This window comes from Cryptomeria japonica, chromosome 11, assembly GCF_030272615.1.
Source record: "Cryptomeria japonica chromosome 11, Sugi_1.0, whole genome shotgun sequence".
NCBI lineage: Eukaryota > Viridiplantae > Streptophyta > Pinopsida > Cupressales > Cupressaceae > Cryptomeria > Cryptomeria japonica.
Window position 1 is genome coordinate 25,748,654 of NC_081415.1, and position 16,377 is coordinate 25,765,030.

The 16,377-nt window shown below is 34.7% G+C and overlaps 1 protein-coding gene across 2 annotated transcripts in view; it reads right to left on the reverse strand.

The window, feature by feature from the left end:
* Nucleotides 1–1,033: 1,033 nt before the first annotated feature.
* The window catches only part of LOC131070822 (uncharacterized), a 120,407-nt gene continuing 105,063 nt past the window's right edge, over nucleotides 1,034–16,377 (reverse strand). For both annotated transcript variants that reach the window (XM_058006481.2, XM_058006482.2), the window contains 3 exons: nucleotides 6,459–7,496; nucleotides 6,238–6,387; nucleotides 1,034–1,978 (listed from right to left, as the gene is read on the reverse strand). In XM_058006481.2, coding sequence (XP_057862464.2) covers nucleotides 1,550–1,978; nucleotides 6,238–6,387; nucleotides 6,459–7,496 — 1,617 coding nt within the window. In that variant the 3' untranslated portion in view covers nucleotides 1,034–1,549. The remainder of the gene's footprint in view (nucleotides 1,979–6,237; nucleotides 6,388–6,458; nucleotides 7,497–16,377) is intronic.

Here is a 16,377-nt window from a genome sequence, read left to right on the forward strand (position 1 = left end):
CAATTCACTAAAAGTCTTCTAGTTGTGAAGAGGTGTAATGACCTTACAGAGGACAATATTCTAAATAAATAAAAAAGTCTTCAAATTTATATGCAAAATGTAAGCCCTAATGAGGTAAATAGATGCTTGTCATCTAAATATGCCAAATTTGAACTATTGTTTCTTCTTTGCTACTCCTAGTCTGTGGAAAGATGTAACAACACTTTGTGTCATTATCTAAGTTTTTTTTAAAAGCGTACACAGTATTACTAAGAAATTTGAAATAAATATAAATCAGAGGAAGTAAGCTTAAATTTTGCTTAATTTCATTTTGATTTTGAACTTGAATTTAATTTAATGAATAAAAAACAATTCACATTCGAAATTAATTGTCTTGCCTATGAAAATGAACAATTGACAAATGGCAATGAATCGAATCGATGGCAATAGCAAATTCAATTTTCCCTGTCTAATTAACGTATTTCACTACCTTTCTCTAAGACTTCCACAACATAAAAATCAGTTATTGTCATCCTCTAGATATTAACACATGTAAACATTCTACTGCCTTTGTTAGTTGCAAATAACTTCTACCATCGACCATATATGTATATTCAGAAGAAAAATGTCACCCAAGGTGTCGTTTCATTGGTGTGCATTATGTAGGCTCTTGTAATGCTGATTATCCCACATTCTTGATTATATGGAAATTTTCTATATGCATTTTAAACCTAGTTTGTGACTAGTGAATATGCTTCTATTTTGCTTTTACAATTTTTTAAATTCTCATTAAATGCACATCATCTTGAATGATTTAGAACAGGGGGATACAGTAGAATTTTGAAGACAGGAACACCATTTCAAATCGAGGTGCTTCGGCAAATGGATAAGACCCAACAGTACATATCTATGATATTCTGACAGCAATGTAACTATGCAGAATGAAGTCAAAGAATAAATTAATTTTCTCCTGGATGCTCCCTACATATAACATCTTGTGAAATATTAAAATAATGATTAGTATCATTAAGTTTAATCATTGGCATGAAAACCATAAGCAAAAAAGAGGAAATTATATTTAATAGAAATTATGTGTACAGAACTGCAGCCAGTAGAACATGCTGCTTTTGTAGTATCTCGGAGTTACAAAAAACAGCCTGTGGCAGGCAATTTAACAGCTAGAGTTTAAAATCCTACAAATCAAGAAAATTCATATGGAACTTGATATAGACAACTTATGAGATGGAACGATAAAGACCTCAAACCGTGCAAGACCATTTGAAAATATTTGTGGAGAAAAGAATTCCTGATACATAATGTCTGGCAAGAATTTAGTAGACTTTGAAACTGGGCAAGAATCTAGATATTCATTGAATATTCTAGCAGAGGACCTCTATGTTCGTACTTAAGTTCATAGATGTATTGGTCAGAAAGTGGACAAGCAATCTTTGTGAGTCAACACATCGGTCTATCTAGTTAGGATCTGTGTGTCAAAAATGTAGTAGTAGAATAGTCATACCTCTCATACATAGCAATGAGAATTTACATCTTATTGATGCTTTTGAAAGTATCAACATTCAATTCGTACAGCTCCACTTTCTGATGATACAAATTTAGGTTTTCTGTTAACAAGTTCTAAACACTGAACAACATCTCCTATTTGGAAATCATTCCACTCTTGCAAAATTAGGCCACATTCATTACCTTTCCCCACCGCTTCTACATCTTGCTTCTCTCTACGCAAGGACTCACAAGAACCTTCAAACACTGCCTCACCACTTCGCAGCACTCTGAACCTTGAAGTTTTTGTCATGCGACCATCAAATACTCGACAGCCAGCAATCTTTGTATTACCAGATTTATTCCTTCCTTTAAGCTCAAAAATGCCTAATATTTGTGCTTCACCAGCAACCTGAGTTTCACATATGCCTGGTGCCATACTTACTATCAAGTTTCCTATATCTTCGAGCAGATGATAGATTACACGATGTTGTCGTATCTGCATAAGTAAAAACAACTAACACATGTTAGTTTCATGCTTTATAAAAGGCCATTTCATTTGTCATCTTGTTTTCATTGGACACAAAACGTAGACCTGTATATGACACAAGTTTTCAGGTAGATGTACTGCCTAAATTTGGAATTCAAAAATTGAACGTCACATTTCAGTTCTAATAAATTTCATCACCGCATCACAAATATATGCATTATTGGCAATTGAAAAAAATTAATCAAATTCAACCATCACACTGGAGGATGGGTACAGAAACTTCCTACTTGAAAATAAAGAGCGGGATCCTAAATGAGTAGTAAGATAAACATCCAGTATTGTATATGAGAAATTTTAATCAACATGGTTTGCTAGTACCTGATCCCAACAATCTCACTAGTGCTTTACCTGTAGTAGAAGATAAGGCTATTTCAACAATTCAAAGTTGCTGTACATGTATATTAAAGATTTTTTGGTCATGTAGAAAGCATAGTTAGAAAACTCAGCCCAACTTGCACAGACTTGTGAGTTGAAAGTGAAATGTGCACTCTCAGAGTTTCTTGAAAATCTCCAACGATTCCTGTGCATGGAGTTGCCTGAAGCGAAAAAATAAAGAACATCTGGGCTTTAAAACAATTTCAATTCACTTCTTTTGTTCGTTTGGCCTTTCATGGCTGCAAATTGAGCCAAAAGTAGTGATTAAAAAGCATTTTAAGGTTGGAACTCTCTCTCTCTCTCTCTCTCTCTCTCTATATATATATATATACATACATACATATTTTTCCTTGTTTTTTTATTAATATATTTTCCAAATTTCAAATGTCAAATGCTGAAAATCCTGCTCTTATATAAGTCATTCTTTTCTATTTTTCTCATTTCCAAACCCTCCTTGCTAGAATTGCATTATTTTTTATCTTTTAAATGTTTTCCCTTCCATTTTTTTTTAATTTCACTGTCAAATATTGAATACTATAATGCTTTTTTCTGTTTTTTATATGTACAAGATCAGAAATGGCAATTTCAACTCAAGGCAATGGTAGGAAAGACCCTACATGGAATGGTGGATGTGACCAAGGGCATGGTGATGTATAAATCTTGGTGATCAATAGGTTAAAAGTCCACCTTGGTCAGACTCCTTGACATGATGTGAAGGTGTGTCCTCAAGTACACAATGAAGTGAGAAGAGAAATGGATGCCCTACTTGCTAGTTATGATACAAAAAAAAACATAAAGGAACAAGAAACAAGAAGCAATGGCAGTAGTGATGAGTTCCAGTCCCAATTCACCTACAAATTCTTTTATTGGCCCATGGATTCAACATATGCATTCCTCTGCTGATAAGAGCTCAATCTGTCTTTGTTCTTCACCAAATTTATTTATTCCTCACAATGTTTTAGGGGCACAGCCTTCACTTAGAACAAAGAGAAACACCGAGAGGCTAGGATGATAGTGACAAATTTTTAGTATTACAAGAATATAACTTTCATTGTGGCAAATAACCCATATTGGGAAGGGTTGGTAAATGCAAGAATAATTGCCAATAAGGGATTTAAGACTCCCATGGCTAAGGAGTTTTGTGGCCCATTGTTAAAGGAAGCCATCAAAAGTACACAACTTGTATTTGATGATTAGATGAAAGTATGGCGAAGAGAGTGCTGCAGCATTTTCTCTAACAGATGGATAGATGACAAGAATGTGCCTCTCATTAACTTTATAGTGGCTTCAACTAGCACATTAGCGTTCTTTAAGTCAATAAATGTCTCACACAAAGTCAATAATGTTGAGGCTTTAGGCAATCTATTGGAAGGGGTGATCCAGAACGTTGGGGTTGAGAATGTCGTCCAAATTATCATAAACAAGACAAAATATGTATTTGTGGGGAGACTTATTTAGAAAAGGCATCCCACTATTTATTGGAGTCCTTGTGCTACACACTGCTTGAATTTGATGGTTGAGAACATTGAGAAAAATGCATCAATCAAATGTGCAGTTGAAGAGGCTAGATAAAAGATCAAGTTTATCTGCAGCCATACTTGGATACTTAGTTTAATAGGAGAACACAAGGAACTTGTGTTATTTGGGGTAGTGAGATTTGCCACCAACATCCTCACTTTGTAGAGCATTGTAGCCTCAATTCCTGCTCTCAAGCAGACATTTGTGGGCTATGCCTAGATGAACTCTTAAGTGTTAAATATGAAGTAGAGAAGGCCACAAAGACTATTTTTTATGAAGTATTCATAAAAAAATTAGAGGATATATTCAATATAAGTAACAATTGCAAACATAAAATTTATAGGAAATTATCTCTTTGTTAGTAAGCATGAGTTTTCCATAGTCCAGGCAGATGATTTTGAGTGCTTTTGGATTGCATCAGGAAAACTTACATAATTGAATATTTTTCTAAAAATTCTTTTTATGCAAATACTTAGGGAACAAAGTCTTTGGTCAAGGTTCTATGCTTGGTGGACAGGGATGACATGTTGATGGGTTACCTATAAGGCCATAGATAGAGCCAAAGAGGCTATTTTGCATTACAATGGTGGTAAAAAAAAATGGTATCATGGTGCATCATCATAGATGGGCAAACCAACATCATAGCCAACAAATGCCCTGGTGTACTATCTAAACCAAAAAATTTATTTCTCTAATACATTTAAGGTTGATGAGTTGATCATCGCAAGTCTTGATTCACACATAGTGGGGATGGCAACAAATGAAGAAATCAGAGAACAAAATTTTGGATTAGTTGGAACTCTACAAGAGTGCATAAGAGAGGCTCTTTCTTCAACTAAAGCCATTTGGAGGGAAAAACAACAGGTAGGGTTTAAGAAAAAAGTCCTTTATTTTTAGCTTAATATTAATAAGTAAAGACTTAAAAAATTCAAAGTTTTAATGTCAAACTTTTTACTTATTTCTTTTTGTTTTTGGAATATTTTATTTGTAGATTACAGATGGGATATTTATGGTGCTACTACACTAAATTGTTTAAGGCTATTATTTGTCCCAGCCTATTTGAGAGCATTCACACCAAGAAGAGAAACAAGTTGATCTAGAAGTGCTCCAATGACATTTTTTTGGTGTAACACAACCTTCACTTTTGAACCAGAAAGGTGGAAAGTTCTAATGATGCCATCAGCTTGAATTATATCAATCTGCTTGTTAATTCGACTATCGAAGAAGCTATTATGTCCAGCAATGAAGATCATGCTGAATTGGAGAGGGCTGCGGTAGAGCTAGAGACTTTGGAGGAAGAAGAAGACATACTTGAGAAATCAGTCACTCCTCATGTTGATATTGATTTACTTCTAGTTTGAGACTCCAAAGTACTACTACTAGGAGGGGAAAAATGAGTACATAAATTGTATCTTTCAGTTTATGACATGTCCATTGTCAATCATTAACTAGTTATTATTTGTAATTTTATAGCAATACAATGTATCGTATGACTTTGAAATTTCAAATTTTTGGCAATATGAAGGTCATATAATGCATGTCATCTTTAAATTATGACAAATTGATATCCATAATAGACTTAAGAATTCTCCAAAATTCCAAATGCTTGTTTTTTTTGTGTTATTTGTTTCCTTTTTTGCCAAGTTTCACTGAGTCTCAAATCAAAGTCAAAAGGCCACCAACCTTGAGTTTTCCAACTGTGGTGGAAAGCACCTCAAAAAATTCTACTGAAATGAGACAACTAATGACACAGATATTGCTTCTAAATGATTTGTTCTCAGCTTGTGCATCGACCTATTTTATAATATGAGTGTTTCACAGTATATGTTGCACATATTTTCTTAAACTTGGCCTTCCTATTTCCTTTAATTAGTTTGTTTGTGAGGCTCTTCCATTTTTCCCTGTACTAGCTTATGTATTTGTGTATTTTGGCCAGTTTCTGAGCATCGTAACATAAAAAACTGTAATTTTATAAAACAAAGACTAACCAGACTCGATCTCCATAATTCACTTTAAAGCCAATAATCACATGTTTCATCTACTCTTCAGAACTAAATCTTCTTAACAGACTAGCTCTACAAGAATGCCATTGTGCAATGGTTAATTGTAAAAATTAAATTTACTGAAGCTGCCTAATATAAGGATTTAAGAATTTCCATTTAGAGAAGGAATATTTTATGCTAAACAGTACTAAATTTCATAATGTTGCTGAGCTTAAAAACATCAAAACAAGGTACACCTGCTTTGATGATAAACTACAAATCTGTCAGGCAAAAAAAAATCAACACTTAATTTTAGGGAGTGATTCATTTTACCTTTATATTTGCTTGACGAGCAGACGCATCTACAGAACTTGGTGTGTTACGTATATTGAAGCCCACAATGCATGCCCCACATGCTTGGGCTAAATCCACATCAGCTTGAGAAATTGCTCCAGCTCCTTTGTGAACAATATTGACAAGCACCTGGTAATCCAATATAGTTAGTAAATTAAGATAATAAAAAACACCCAAATATTAATTGTTTTCATATGTACCTGGGAACTATTCAGCGTCTTTAATGCATCTGTTACAGCCTGGACTGTACCTTGCACATCAGCTTTAACAATAAGTGCCATTTCAACTTTTTCAACTCCTTCATCCACAAGGTCTGACATCTTAGCTGCCTCTTCATTTTTCTTTTTAATTCGCTCTACTTCAAATCTTGTTTTTCTTCCATTGCTCAATTTTCTTGCTCTCTCCTCTGTGGCAACAACAGAAAGCTCATCTCCTGCCAAAGGTAGACCTCGAAGACCTTCAATCTCAACAGGCATCGAAGGTCCTGCTGATTGAACAGGTCGACCAGACATATCGCGCAGAGCCCTGACCTTTCCCCACTCAGCACCAACAACAATGTAAAGGCCAGGAACTAATGTTCCAGAACGAACAATTGCTGTAGCTAAAGGGCCACGACAGCGATCAAGTCGTGCTTCAACAACATATGCATACGCATCACCATCCATGCGTGCTTTCAAATCCATTAGTTCAGCCTGGAGCAGTAAAGCTTCCTCCAGCTTATCCAAACCAATATTTTCTGTTGCAGATATCTCAACCACTTGCACATCACCCCCCATTTCCTCTAATGCCAATCCCTCTGTACAAAGTTGCATTCGTATTTTTTCAGGGTCTGCATTTGCCTTGTCACATTTGTTGATTGCCACCACAACAGGCACATTTGCTGACTGTGCATGAGCCATAGCTTCACGAGTCTGAGGCATAACCCCATCATCAGCAGCTACCACAAGCACCACCACATCTGTAACTGCAGCACCCCTTGCTCGCATAGCACTAAAGGCAGCATGCCCAGGAGTGTCCAGGAAAGTAAGAGATGCTCCAGATGGCATCCTCACAACAAATGCTCCTAAATGTTGAGTGATACCACCAGCTTCTTTTTCTGCCAGAGATGTTTGCCTTAGAGCATCAAGAAGTGAAGTTTTACCATGATCAACATGCCCCATGACTGTTATCACTGCAGGACGTGTTTCAACTTTTGCACCTTTCTCTGAATGTACACGTCTCACATTTATTCCAAGTTCCTACAATGAAGCATTGGAAATGCATCAAGAAAAAATGGAATTAGCATTAGATTGTCAAACTGTCAAATGGAAATTGAATGTAAAGACCTCTAAGACGAGGACAGTGAGAAAAAGGATTCAAGTAAAACTGCAAAACCAAAAGTATACAGTGCAATTGCAGAATAAAAAACTAGGAGGTTTGGACTGGTTGAAAAAGCTGATATATGTAAGCACTTTTCAAGGACATCAAGCATATTTTTGCCAACAGCTTAAACTTATACATAATACAGTTACAAATAGTAGCAAGCAGCAAAGCAAAAGGAATAAGGTACTTCGTTTTATGTATTAGTTAAATGGTTTACCAATGCCAGCAACAGCTTAAAAGGCTATCCCCACTGATCAGGGTAGAGAGTCTAATATAACAGTGTTTTTGAGCTTGTTGTAGCTGCTCTGAGCTTGATATTTGCAATAATTATTGCAGAATACTGCCCAGTAATAAAAAAGAAAGCAAATTAACATAATGCACATTTATTTATCATATCTCCTATAGTACCTAAGTATTTCCTGGAAACTAGAGTTTGAATGTCAAAAGTCGAACACAGATAAGATATCACTGGCAAGCTTCCGCTGTTGTTCTTATTCTGTATAATTGAAATATTTTTGTAAATATGCTTCCCTATATCTGTCATATAATATGTGAGGAAGAAAAAATGTGTGTTCACTATTCTCCTGCATGCCTATTTGCAGCACAATCTAACCCAACAAATTAAGTTTTTCCTATCGATTTCCTCCTCCCCCTCTGGAAGCAAAAGGCACTAGAGAACCACATTGAATATAAACTGTAAATGAGCTATGACACTGTTAAGAATCCTTTTCCTTGATCACCATTAGATGCAAGAATAGTTGCATCCTCCTTTTCAGATCAAGGAGAGTGTTTCTTATACACCAAAATCTCGAAAATCAATTTCAAATGACAGTGAAACCTTTACCTGCAACTTTTGTTAAGGTAAAAGTTAAAATAAACCCAGGGTATGTACATTTCTTTATGTTAAACCATTAAAATAATTTTCAATCTTATTTTCAATGTTTTCTTTTTATAGTAAATATTTTCCACATAATCACAGATATGAGTAGAGGAGAAGATGTTTCTTTATGCAAGAAATGTTTCTCTGGAAAGAAAACAATTGCAGGTAATAAAAAATTATGTAACTTCAGGGACCCTCACCTGCACTAGTTCTTCTAGTAACAAAGATTGACCCCACAAGATCATAATAGACTTAAGTTTTTGTTGATCATCAAGTAAGAAATCTATCTCAAAGCCAATACGAGTCTGCTTTGGAGGAATGTAGGTGTAGGCAGCAGTTTCTATGTCTATGGTGCTTTGGAGTTTGAATTTGGTTCTCCTCTGGACTTGTAAAAGTAAACAAATACTAATAGAAGCCATCTTTATGATACAGGCATCATTTAAAATTGTGAAGTTTCTCATTTATCTATTATACACAGCACCCTTTTTATTTCTTTGAAGGAATTAAAACTTAAACTTAATTTGCTTTCACTCAAGTATAATAAAATCCTATGATATATTTTCCCACACGTCTGGTTCCTTCTGTCTGCTACATGGAGGGTTACAGGACTTGCTGAAAAAACAGTGAGTAGCATGAGTCCCAGGTCAGGCTTCCCTAAATGAGGACTTCCTACAAGAAAACAGAAACCAGTGAGTCTCTGTCAGACTCGCCAGGTAGGTAGAAATTTGTGAGTTTTGCTAATGGGGCTCACTTCAGATTAAAATACCAAAAGCAAAAAAAAAGACTTGAATAAAACAATATCAAAAAAATAAAATAAAACTCCTTAGAAATAACACACAAAGAAAGCAAAAAGACATCAACCAAAAGCAAAAACTAAAAGACATCAAATAAAGAAAAAATAAGAAGACACCCAAAAAAAAAGCAAGTAGAAAATAACAGTAAATGGTGGTTTTGAATCAGCAAAGAGTACATTTGCAATTTTGAAGCAGCCCACACTGCATTTGTAGAAAAGAGTGAATCTGAAGCAGAGAATTCAAAGTTTTATACCTTTCTTTTCCTTTTCTTATTTATCTATATGCCATTCCATCCTAACCTTCTTTTTTTCTTTCCATTATGAACCAAGGAAAACAAATATGAATGTAAAATGATGAGGGAAACTTATTCTCATCTTCATTTTCCCCCTTTTTTTCCATTATTCCATAGTCTATTCTTTTTCCCATCACTCTTTCTTCATCTTCAAATATGAAAAATTTCCCTATTTTTTCTCTTGGAACCTACTTGCAAATTCCCCTAATGACAGAGCCGATAAGAAAGGACACTTATTTGAAACATGCCACCTTGAGTGCTAAGAAAAGGAGATTGGTTTAACAATTATTGCAAAACCAAACTTAGTAGAGCAAGCAGACTTTTGATTTATTTATGCCTCTTGCATTTTAAAAGTGAGCGCTAATTTTAAATTTGATTACTTCTCTTTGACAACTTGACTGTTCACTGGCCTAACAAGTGTATACAAGCCACCCGCAATGATCTTTACCTTCACGAGTCTTCCCACCACCACCTAGCCCAAAATGTAGGCATTTTAAAAACTCTAGTTATGCATGCCTTTTGAGTTTTGATGAGCATATCAATCTAGAATTCTCCAATCATACTAAATTTTTGATAATGAATAAGTACAAGAATAAGCATATTTGCAGAGCTCTTAAATAAGCCAAAACTCATGAAACTTGCAAAAGTGTTGATTACTCACATGATGCCCCAATGGCTTTTCTTCCTTAAGTTGAAGGTATTCTAATAGGATTTCCAAAAAGCTACAAAAAATGGCATCGAGTGTTCATTTAAATTTTAACCCATAGGAGGTCACAAGGGACTTCTTCATGACTCTAGAGTCTACAACATGGAGTGCTCATATGAAACTCCCCTACGTTGATGAAGTTGAATGTTCTATTGGCACAAGGATCAAGCAACATAGGGCTGACATCAAGCACAAACACATTGACAAATCTGCCATTGATGAACATGCATTCAATATCAAACATCACATCTGCTTAAGGGCCACCCAAGTCCTAGCTAAAGAGGGTAATTATTACAGGAGAAAGTTGAGAAGTTTCTCTTGGCAACCGCTAATAAGTGCCATTAAACATAACCCTTATTCTCCCTCTTGATGTTCTATGCCTTATCCAGCTTTCTCACACAACTCCCTTTGGCATGTCCATCTCATAGCAGATTCTTTAGCCCTTCTTTTTCCTTGTCTCTTGTCCCTTTCTTTATCCTTCTCTTTACATCCATTTTTTTTTTCTTGATAAATTTTCACCTTACCCTCCCTCCTACTCTATTCTTTTTTTTTTTTTTGTTATTTAACTGTCTTTCTCACACATTCTCCACACCATTTGACTCTCTGTCTAGTTTCACATCTTTTACCTTGATCTTCCTGCCCCTACCGGTACAATTGTTTTGCACCCATTTTACTATCCACTTGCGTTGTCTTCTATTTTTGACTAAATTCATCATATCATTTTTCTTACCATTCCTTTTGCTGTTTCAACCCCCTCCTTGCTAACATCCTTCTCTCTTTCTCTCTTTCTCTCTTTCACTCTTTGTTTTAGTATTCATCATTATTTTATCAATTTCGGTTTTATTTTATTAGATTATTTGTATTATTAGTAATTTTATTATTATTATTATCTATCTTTCATATAAGATAATTGTTTTTCTCCTCTAATCTAAGAATCTTCTATTTCACCTTTTCCTCATCCTCCAACTCCCCTTCCCTTAACGTTTAGTCTTTTTAATTATTCACTCTCCTCTTCTATTCCTTCTCATTTGTAGATAGAGCGCCCCACCCACCTCCCCCCTCCGCCTTGCCCCCTCTTCCCACCCTCCTACCTTTTTTAACTCCGAAGTGTTCTTGCCCTAATCAATCCTATTATTGTTGTGTCTTTTCTTCCCACTTTAAATTCTCTTTATCCTTCATTCTTACCTCTCCATTTAAGGTTTCAAACACCTCCCTTGCTAAAGCCTCTATCTTCTTCATCAAATTTTGATCATTTTTATTGGTATCAACATTATTTTTAGTTTTGCATTTGTTTTATTTATAAATTTGGGCATTACCTAGGCCTAGCAAAGTCACCACAAACTGGGGGACTCCACCCCACAACTTGGAATACACAATCCAAACTAATGAGCATAGTGGCTCAACAAGGACACAAAGCCTACAAATCCCCACAACAACCCAACAGGGGTCTGAACATGGGTTGCCGCAATACCAATGCCAAACCTTAAGCATTGCACCATGCCCTTAATGGTTGTATCGTTATTGCTATTATTATTTTAATCCTACTTAAAGAACTTACATGTTTTTCCTCCTACTTTGATCTTCTATTTCACTTATCCCTCCCTTATTTTCTAATTTCTATTTTATTATATTGTTTCTTCTTTTCTCATTTCTCATGCATCCTTGTCTCCCCTTTGGTTTTTGTTGGTTAACAAATTTGTCTTCTTGAAATAACAAACAGATGACACTCTTTTGCCTCAGTGCAAAGACAAATCGCTAACAAACAGATGGAGAGATCACCATTGCATTGGTGATCTTCCTTTGAATTTTAGGTCTCCCTTGTAAGATCTGATTCTAATTTTCTGGGGTATGCTTTTAAACAGAAAGTAGGAAAGGCAAACCAACACTCGCTCATCACCATGGTACAAATACGATTATGAATTTGAAATCAAAGGGAAACGGAGATAAATGACACAAAGATCACCCTCTCAGCACCCACAAAAGATTATCAAGAAGATAAGCAACAATTCCCTTTAAATGATATGAACGATTAAAGATTCACAGATCATATAATGAACATACTCATAACCTGATATAGAAGATGAAAACATCAAGGACTGATTGCAAATGACAAAGGAAAATAACAATCAAAAGGAACTATAAATGAACACAAAGATTCAGAAAATCTCCTTTATTTCCTTGACAGAATCAGAGAGTTAAAAGACTCCACAGCCCTGTACAATAGATCATGCCTAAAAGAAAATCCCCTGCTCTCTCCCTCCAGGACTGAATTAAAAATGGCCGCCTTCTGATCGTGTCTCACTCATGCCTCAAAGGACAAGAGGGATCAGAAAAAATCCTCACCCAATAAGTCTTTCTTTCTACTGAGCCCTTTCAGTTTCTGTAACTGATTCTTTAAAATATATTACAAAGATATATACTTTTTCCTCTTCCCATGAATATAAATCATAAAATTTCAGTTAAAATAATACTAGCAATCGCACTTGTGGTGTGCAATGGGTACGCCGAAAAGGTTTGGAAGGTTAATTGGGTAAAAAAAGGATCTATGTTTTGCAAGCCTGTGTAGTACACGAGGTCAATTAGTAGGCAAATGATGTTGTTTGTGCAAGAAAGGTTTCAATGGAGAAATGATAGCTTCAAATCAACCATGGATCCACTTACAGAGATCCAAAGATTACTCAAATGATAATCAAGCTCATGTTATGTTTGCAATAGAGATAGAGTGGGGAAGAGCAAGAGAGAGATGGGATAAGAAGATAACGATTGAGATGGAGGAGAGAGGAATAGATAGAAATGGAAGAGATAAGTGTATAGAAATAAAGTGGGGAGCGATAAAAATAGATGGAGATGTGGGGAGAGGTATATGGGGAGATAAAGATAGAGATAGGGAGATAAAGAGATATAGAGGAAGCATGAGATATAAAGGAAGCAGGAGAGGGAGAGAGAGAGTATAGATGGTGAGATAGAGGGGGACAAAATGGGAGAGGGTAGGGAGAGAGGGAGATATATAGATAGAGAGTGGCATAGAGAGATAAGAAAAGATATAGAGATAGAGAGATAGATGTAGAGAAAGATATGGATAGAAAGAAATAAAGAAGCAGATGGAGAGAGAATTAAAGGAGAGATAAAGATTATGAGAGATGGAGGAAAAAATGAATGTGTGTGTGTGTGTGTGAGAGAGAGAGAGAGAGAGAGATGGATAAAAAGAGATGGAGAGAAAGAGGTATAGAGTAAGAAAGATGGAGCAAATAAAAGAGAGAGTTAGAGATAATAAAGATATAGAGTGGGAAAGTGTCATGTCCCCTCCTTGATCGTTATATATATCCTAAATGAGGCAATAATTATTATTATTAATATAATAATTATCAACAAATGATTATTTGAAATTTATTTATTTATTAAATATTATTATTTAATTAATATTTATTACTAATAATATTCTTGAAATATTCAAATAAAAATAAATTAATATTATAAACATAATCTATACATTATAAATTATAAACATAATTTACATATTCTTAATTGTAAACAAAAATTATATATTTAAAATAATAAATATATAATTTATATATTTATGGAAGACAAAGAATTAGTCCGTAATAACAATATAATATAAATAACAATTCACTAAAGATGGAAGTTATGTGTGGCTATTTTTGGAATGACAAAATGTGATTAATACTAAAGGTGGCAGTGATGATATCCAAGGCAGCAACTATATCCACGAAAATAAGGAGCGACTTCATTATAAATACAATGCAACGTTCTCTGCCACACCATCCCACTACGACTTCATAGTCCTAGTGGAAGATCTCCAACTCTTTGCTACGTCGAAAAGAAGAGAGACCCACAACCGACAACAAGGAAGGCTCTTGGTTTGACAACTATTCAGCAATCTAAAGCAGTGACTTGTTTGAAGGAACGGACTTGGAAATAATTTACATTAATCATAAACTAAGAACAAACTGCAATTAAATGTGTGTGACTTTCTATAGACAATCGGCAAAGAAAAAACTTAGACAATCATTGCAAATACGAAGGCAGCTAATTATTGGGAATGTTCTACTCCACCATTAGAGGTTTTGAAGCTATTTTTTTATTGTTCCATTTTCATTAAGAAATAGAATAAATACAAAGACAATCACTTTATAGACTCCCATGACAGCGTTCAACAACAAAACATGGACAACGATCATAGACAGCAATATATGGATATATAAGTAAGATTAAAAGCAATGTATTATATGATTAATATCAGCCACCATATAAAATTAATAATTTGTATCAGTATCACACAAATAAAGTAGCGCCAAAGATAAGATTGGGATCTCGATGAGATATGATTAGTCCACGAGGTATTAATACAATTATTAAAGACAACGATGTATAATAGCAGTGATGAGAAAAACTAACAGTTAGTGTAAATAAACACTAAACCTGTGATGATGACCAACTTTCCTAATAATATAAAACAGTGTTTAGAGTCAAAGTTGCTGCGACCCATAAAATAATAGTTATACATTCATTAAAGAATTCAAGGAAGAAGTTGATCATGTTAGTGGTAGCGCTGATGCTTGTTAAGGCAGCACTTAGAGATTTGTTAAGAATCATTGATTAAAGCCAGTGATTCATATAATAGACATGAGATGAAAGGCACGACTTCTATTAAGTTAATAAGAATTGTTTACATGAATCGACCAAAGGTTGTGTCCATTAGAAAGGATATCTCTTTCAAGAGATACTACCTCTCATGAAGGGGTATGTGGAAGATATTTATTCTTAAGGCAAGAATCGTTTGAGAGGGCAGGGGTAGGTAAGAAGATCACATCAGACCTTCGAACAAATATATGAGGATGCATGTAATAGAATGTTAAGAGAAATAGAGATAGGAAGGAGGAATTGGAAACCACTGCTGCGGGGGAACAGGTAAGTAATGAATGAATATTTTAATATATATGTTAATGAATATAATTAATGCATATTTAATATATATGTTAATGAATGAATATTTTAATATATATGTTAATGAATATAAGTAATGAATATTTTGGAATATACATTAATAAATAAATATGAATATATGATAATGGATGTTTTCTGAATATATGTTATGGAATACATGTTAAGTTAGGAACATGTAAATGTAGATTATGGAATGGAAAATAGTAAAATGTAATATAAATGTGACTACATGATGTGTTAAGATATAGCCCTCGTGAATCTAACTGATGGCAAATCGACTGTTATATATATATATATATATATATATATATATATATATATGGTTATTAATTCGATGCCTAAAAGTCATTCTGGAGAGTGATATATTAACACACAGTCCCAATATGCAGATGGACAGTAACATCGTATCATTGCGATGATTATCACAGTGAGCACGATATCTATAGTGCCACTGTGATTACATTGCAGTATGCACTGTAATGTAATCACAGTGGGCACGATACCCATGTGATTATCGATCGCATTATACTAAACTAACAGAGCATGTAGTTCGGCAAATTAAACATTAACAAACATATTGTTATGAACGGTTGCCTCACGTGGCAACTGCCACGTATGGACATGTCCCTACGTAGGCAACCTTTCCTCTTGTATATAAACCGGTTTCAATGGTGGGGACGATCAATTACTTACGGCAATCAGTCTTCCAGAATCGCTGTCATTATTCTTCGATCCACATTTTACAACATGGTATTAGAGCCAAGTTATTAGAGAATTAATTAGACAACTATATTACTCATAAGCAATTATCGGAAGTAAATAGCATATAGACGTAGAGGCTATATACCTAGAGACTATATACGCAGAGGCTATATCCGACTAAGAAAATATTCAAAATGTCAAGTAATATGAGAGTGGAAGATAGAGTCGAAGGAGCCTCAAACTTTGTTTCCTGGAAGATACGAATCATTGCCATTCTTGAAGAACTAGAATTAGAGTATTACATAGAAGAAAATCCAGATATGTCAAATGATGAACCAGAGAAATCTACCTAGAAAAGGCGTAATAATAAAGCAAAGAAAATAATTATTGACTCAGTCAAAGATCATATTCTTCCATC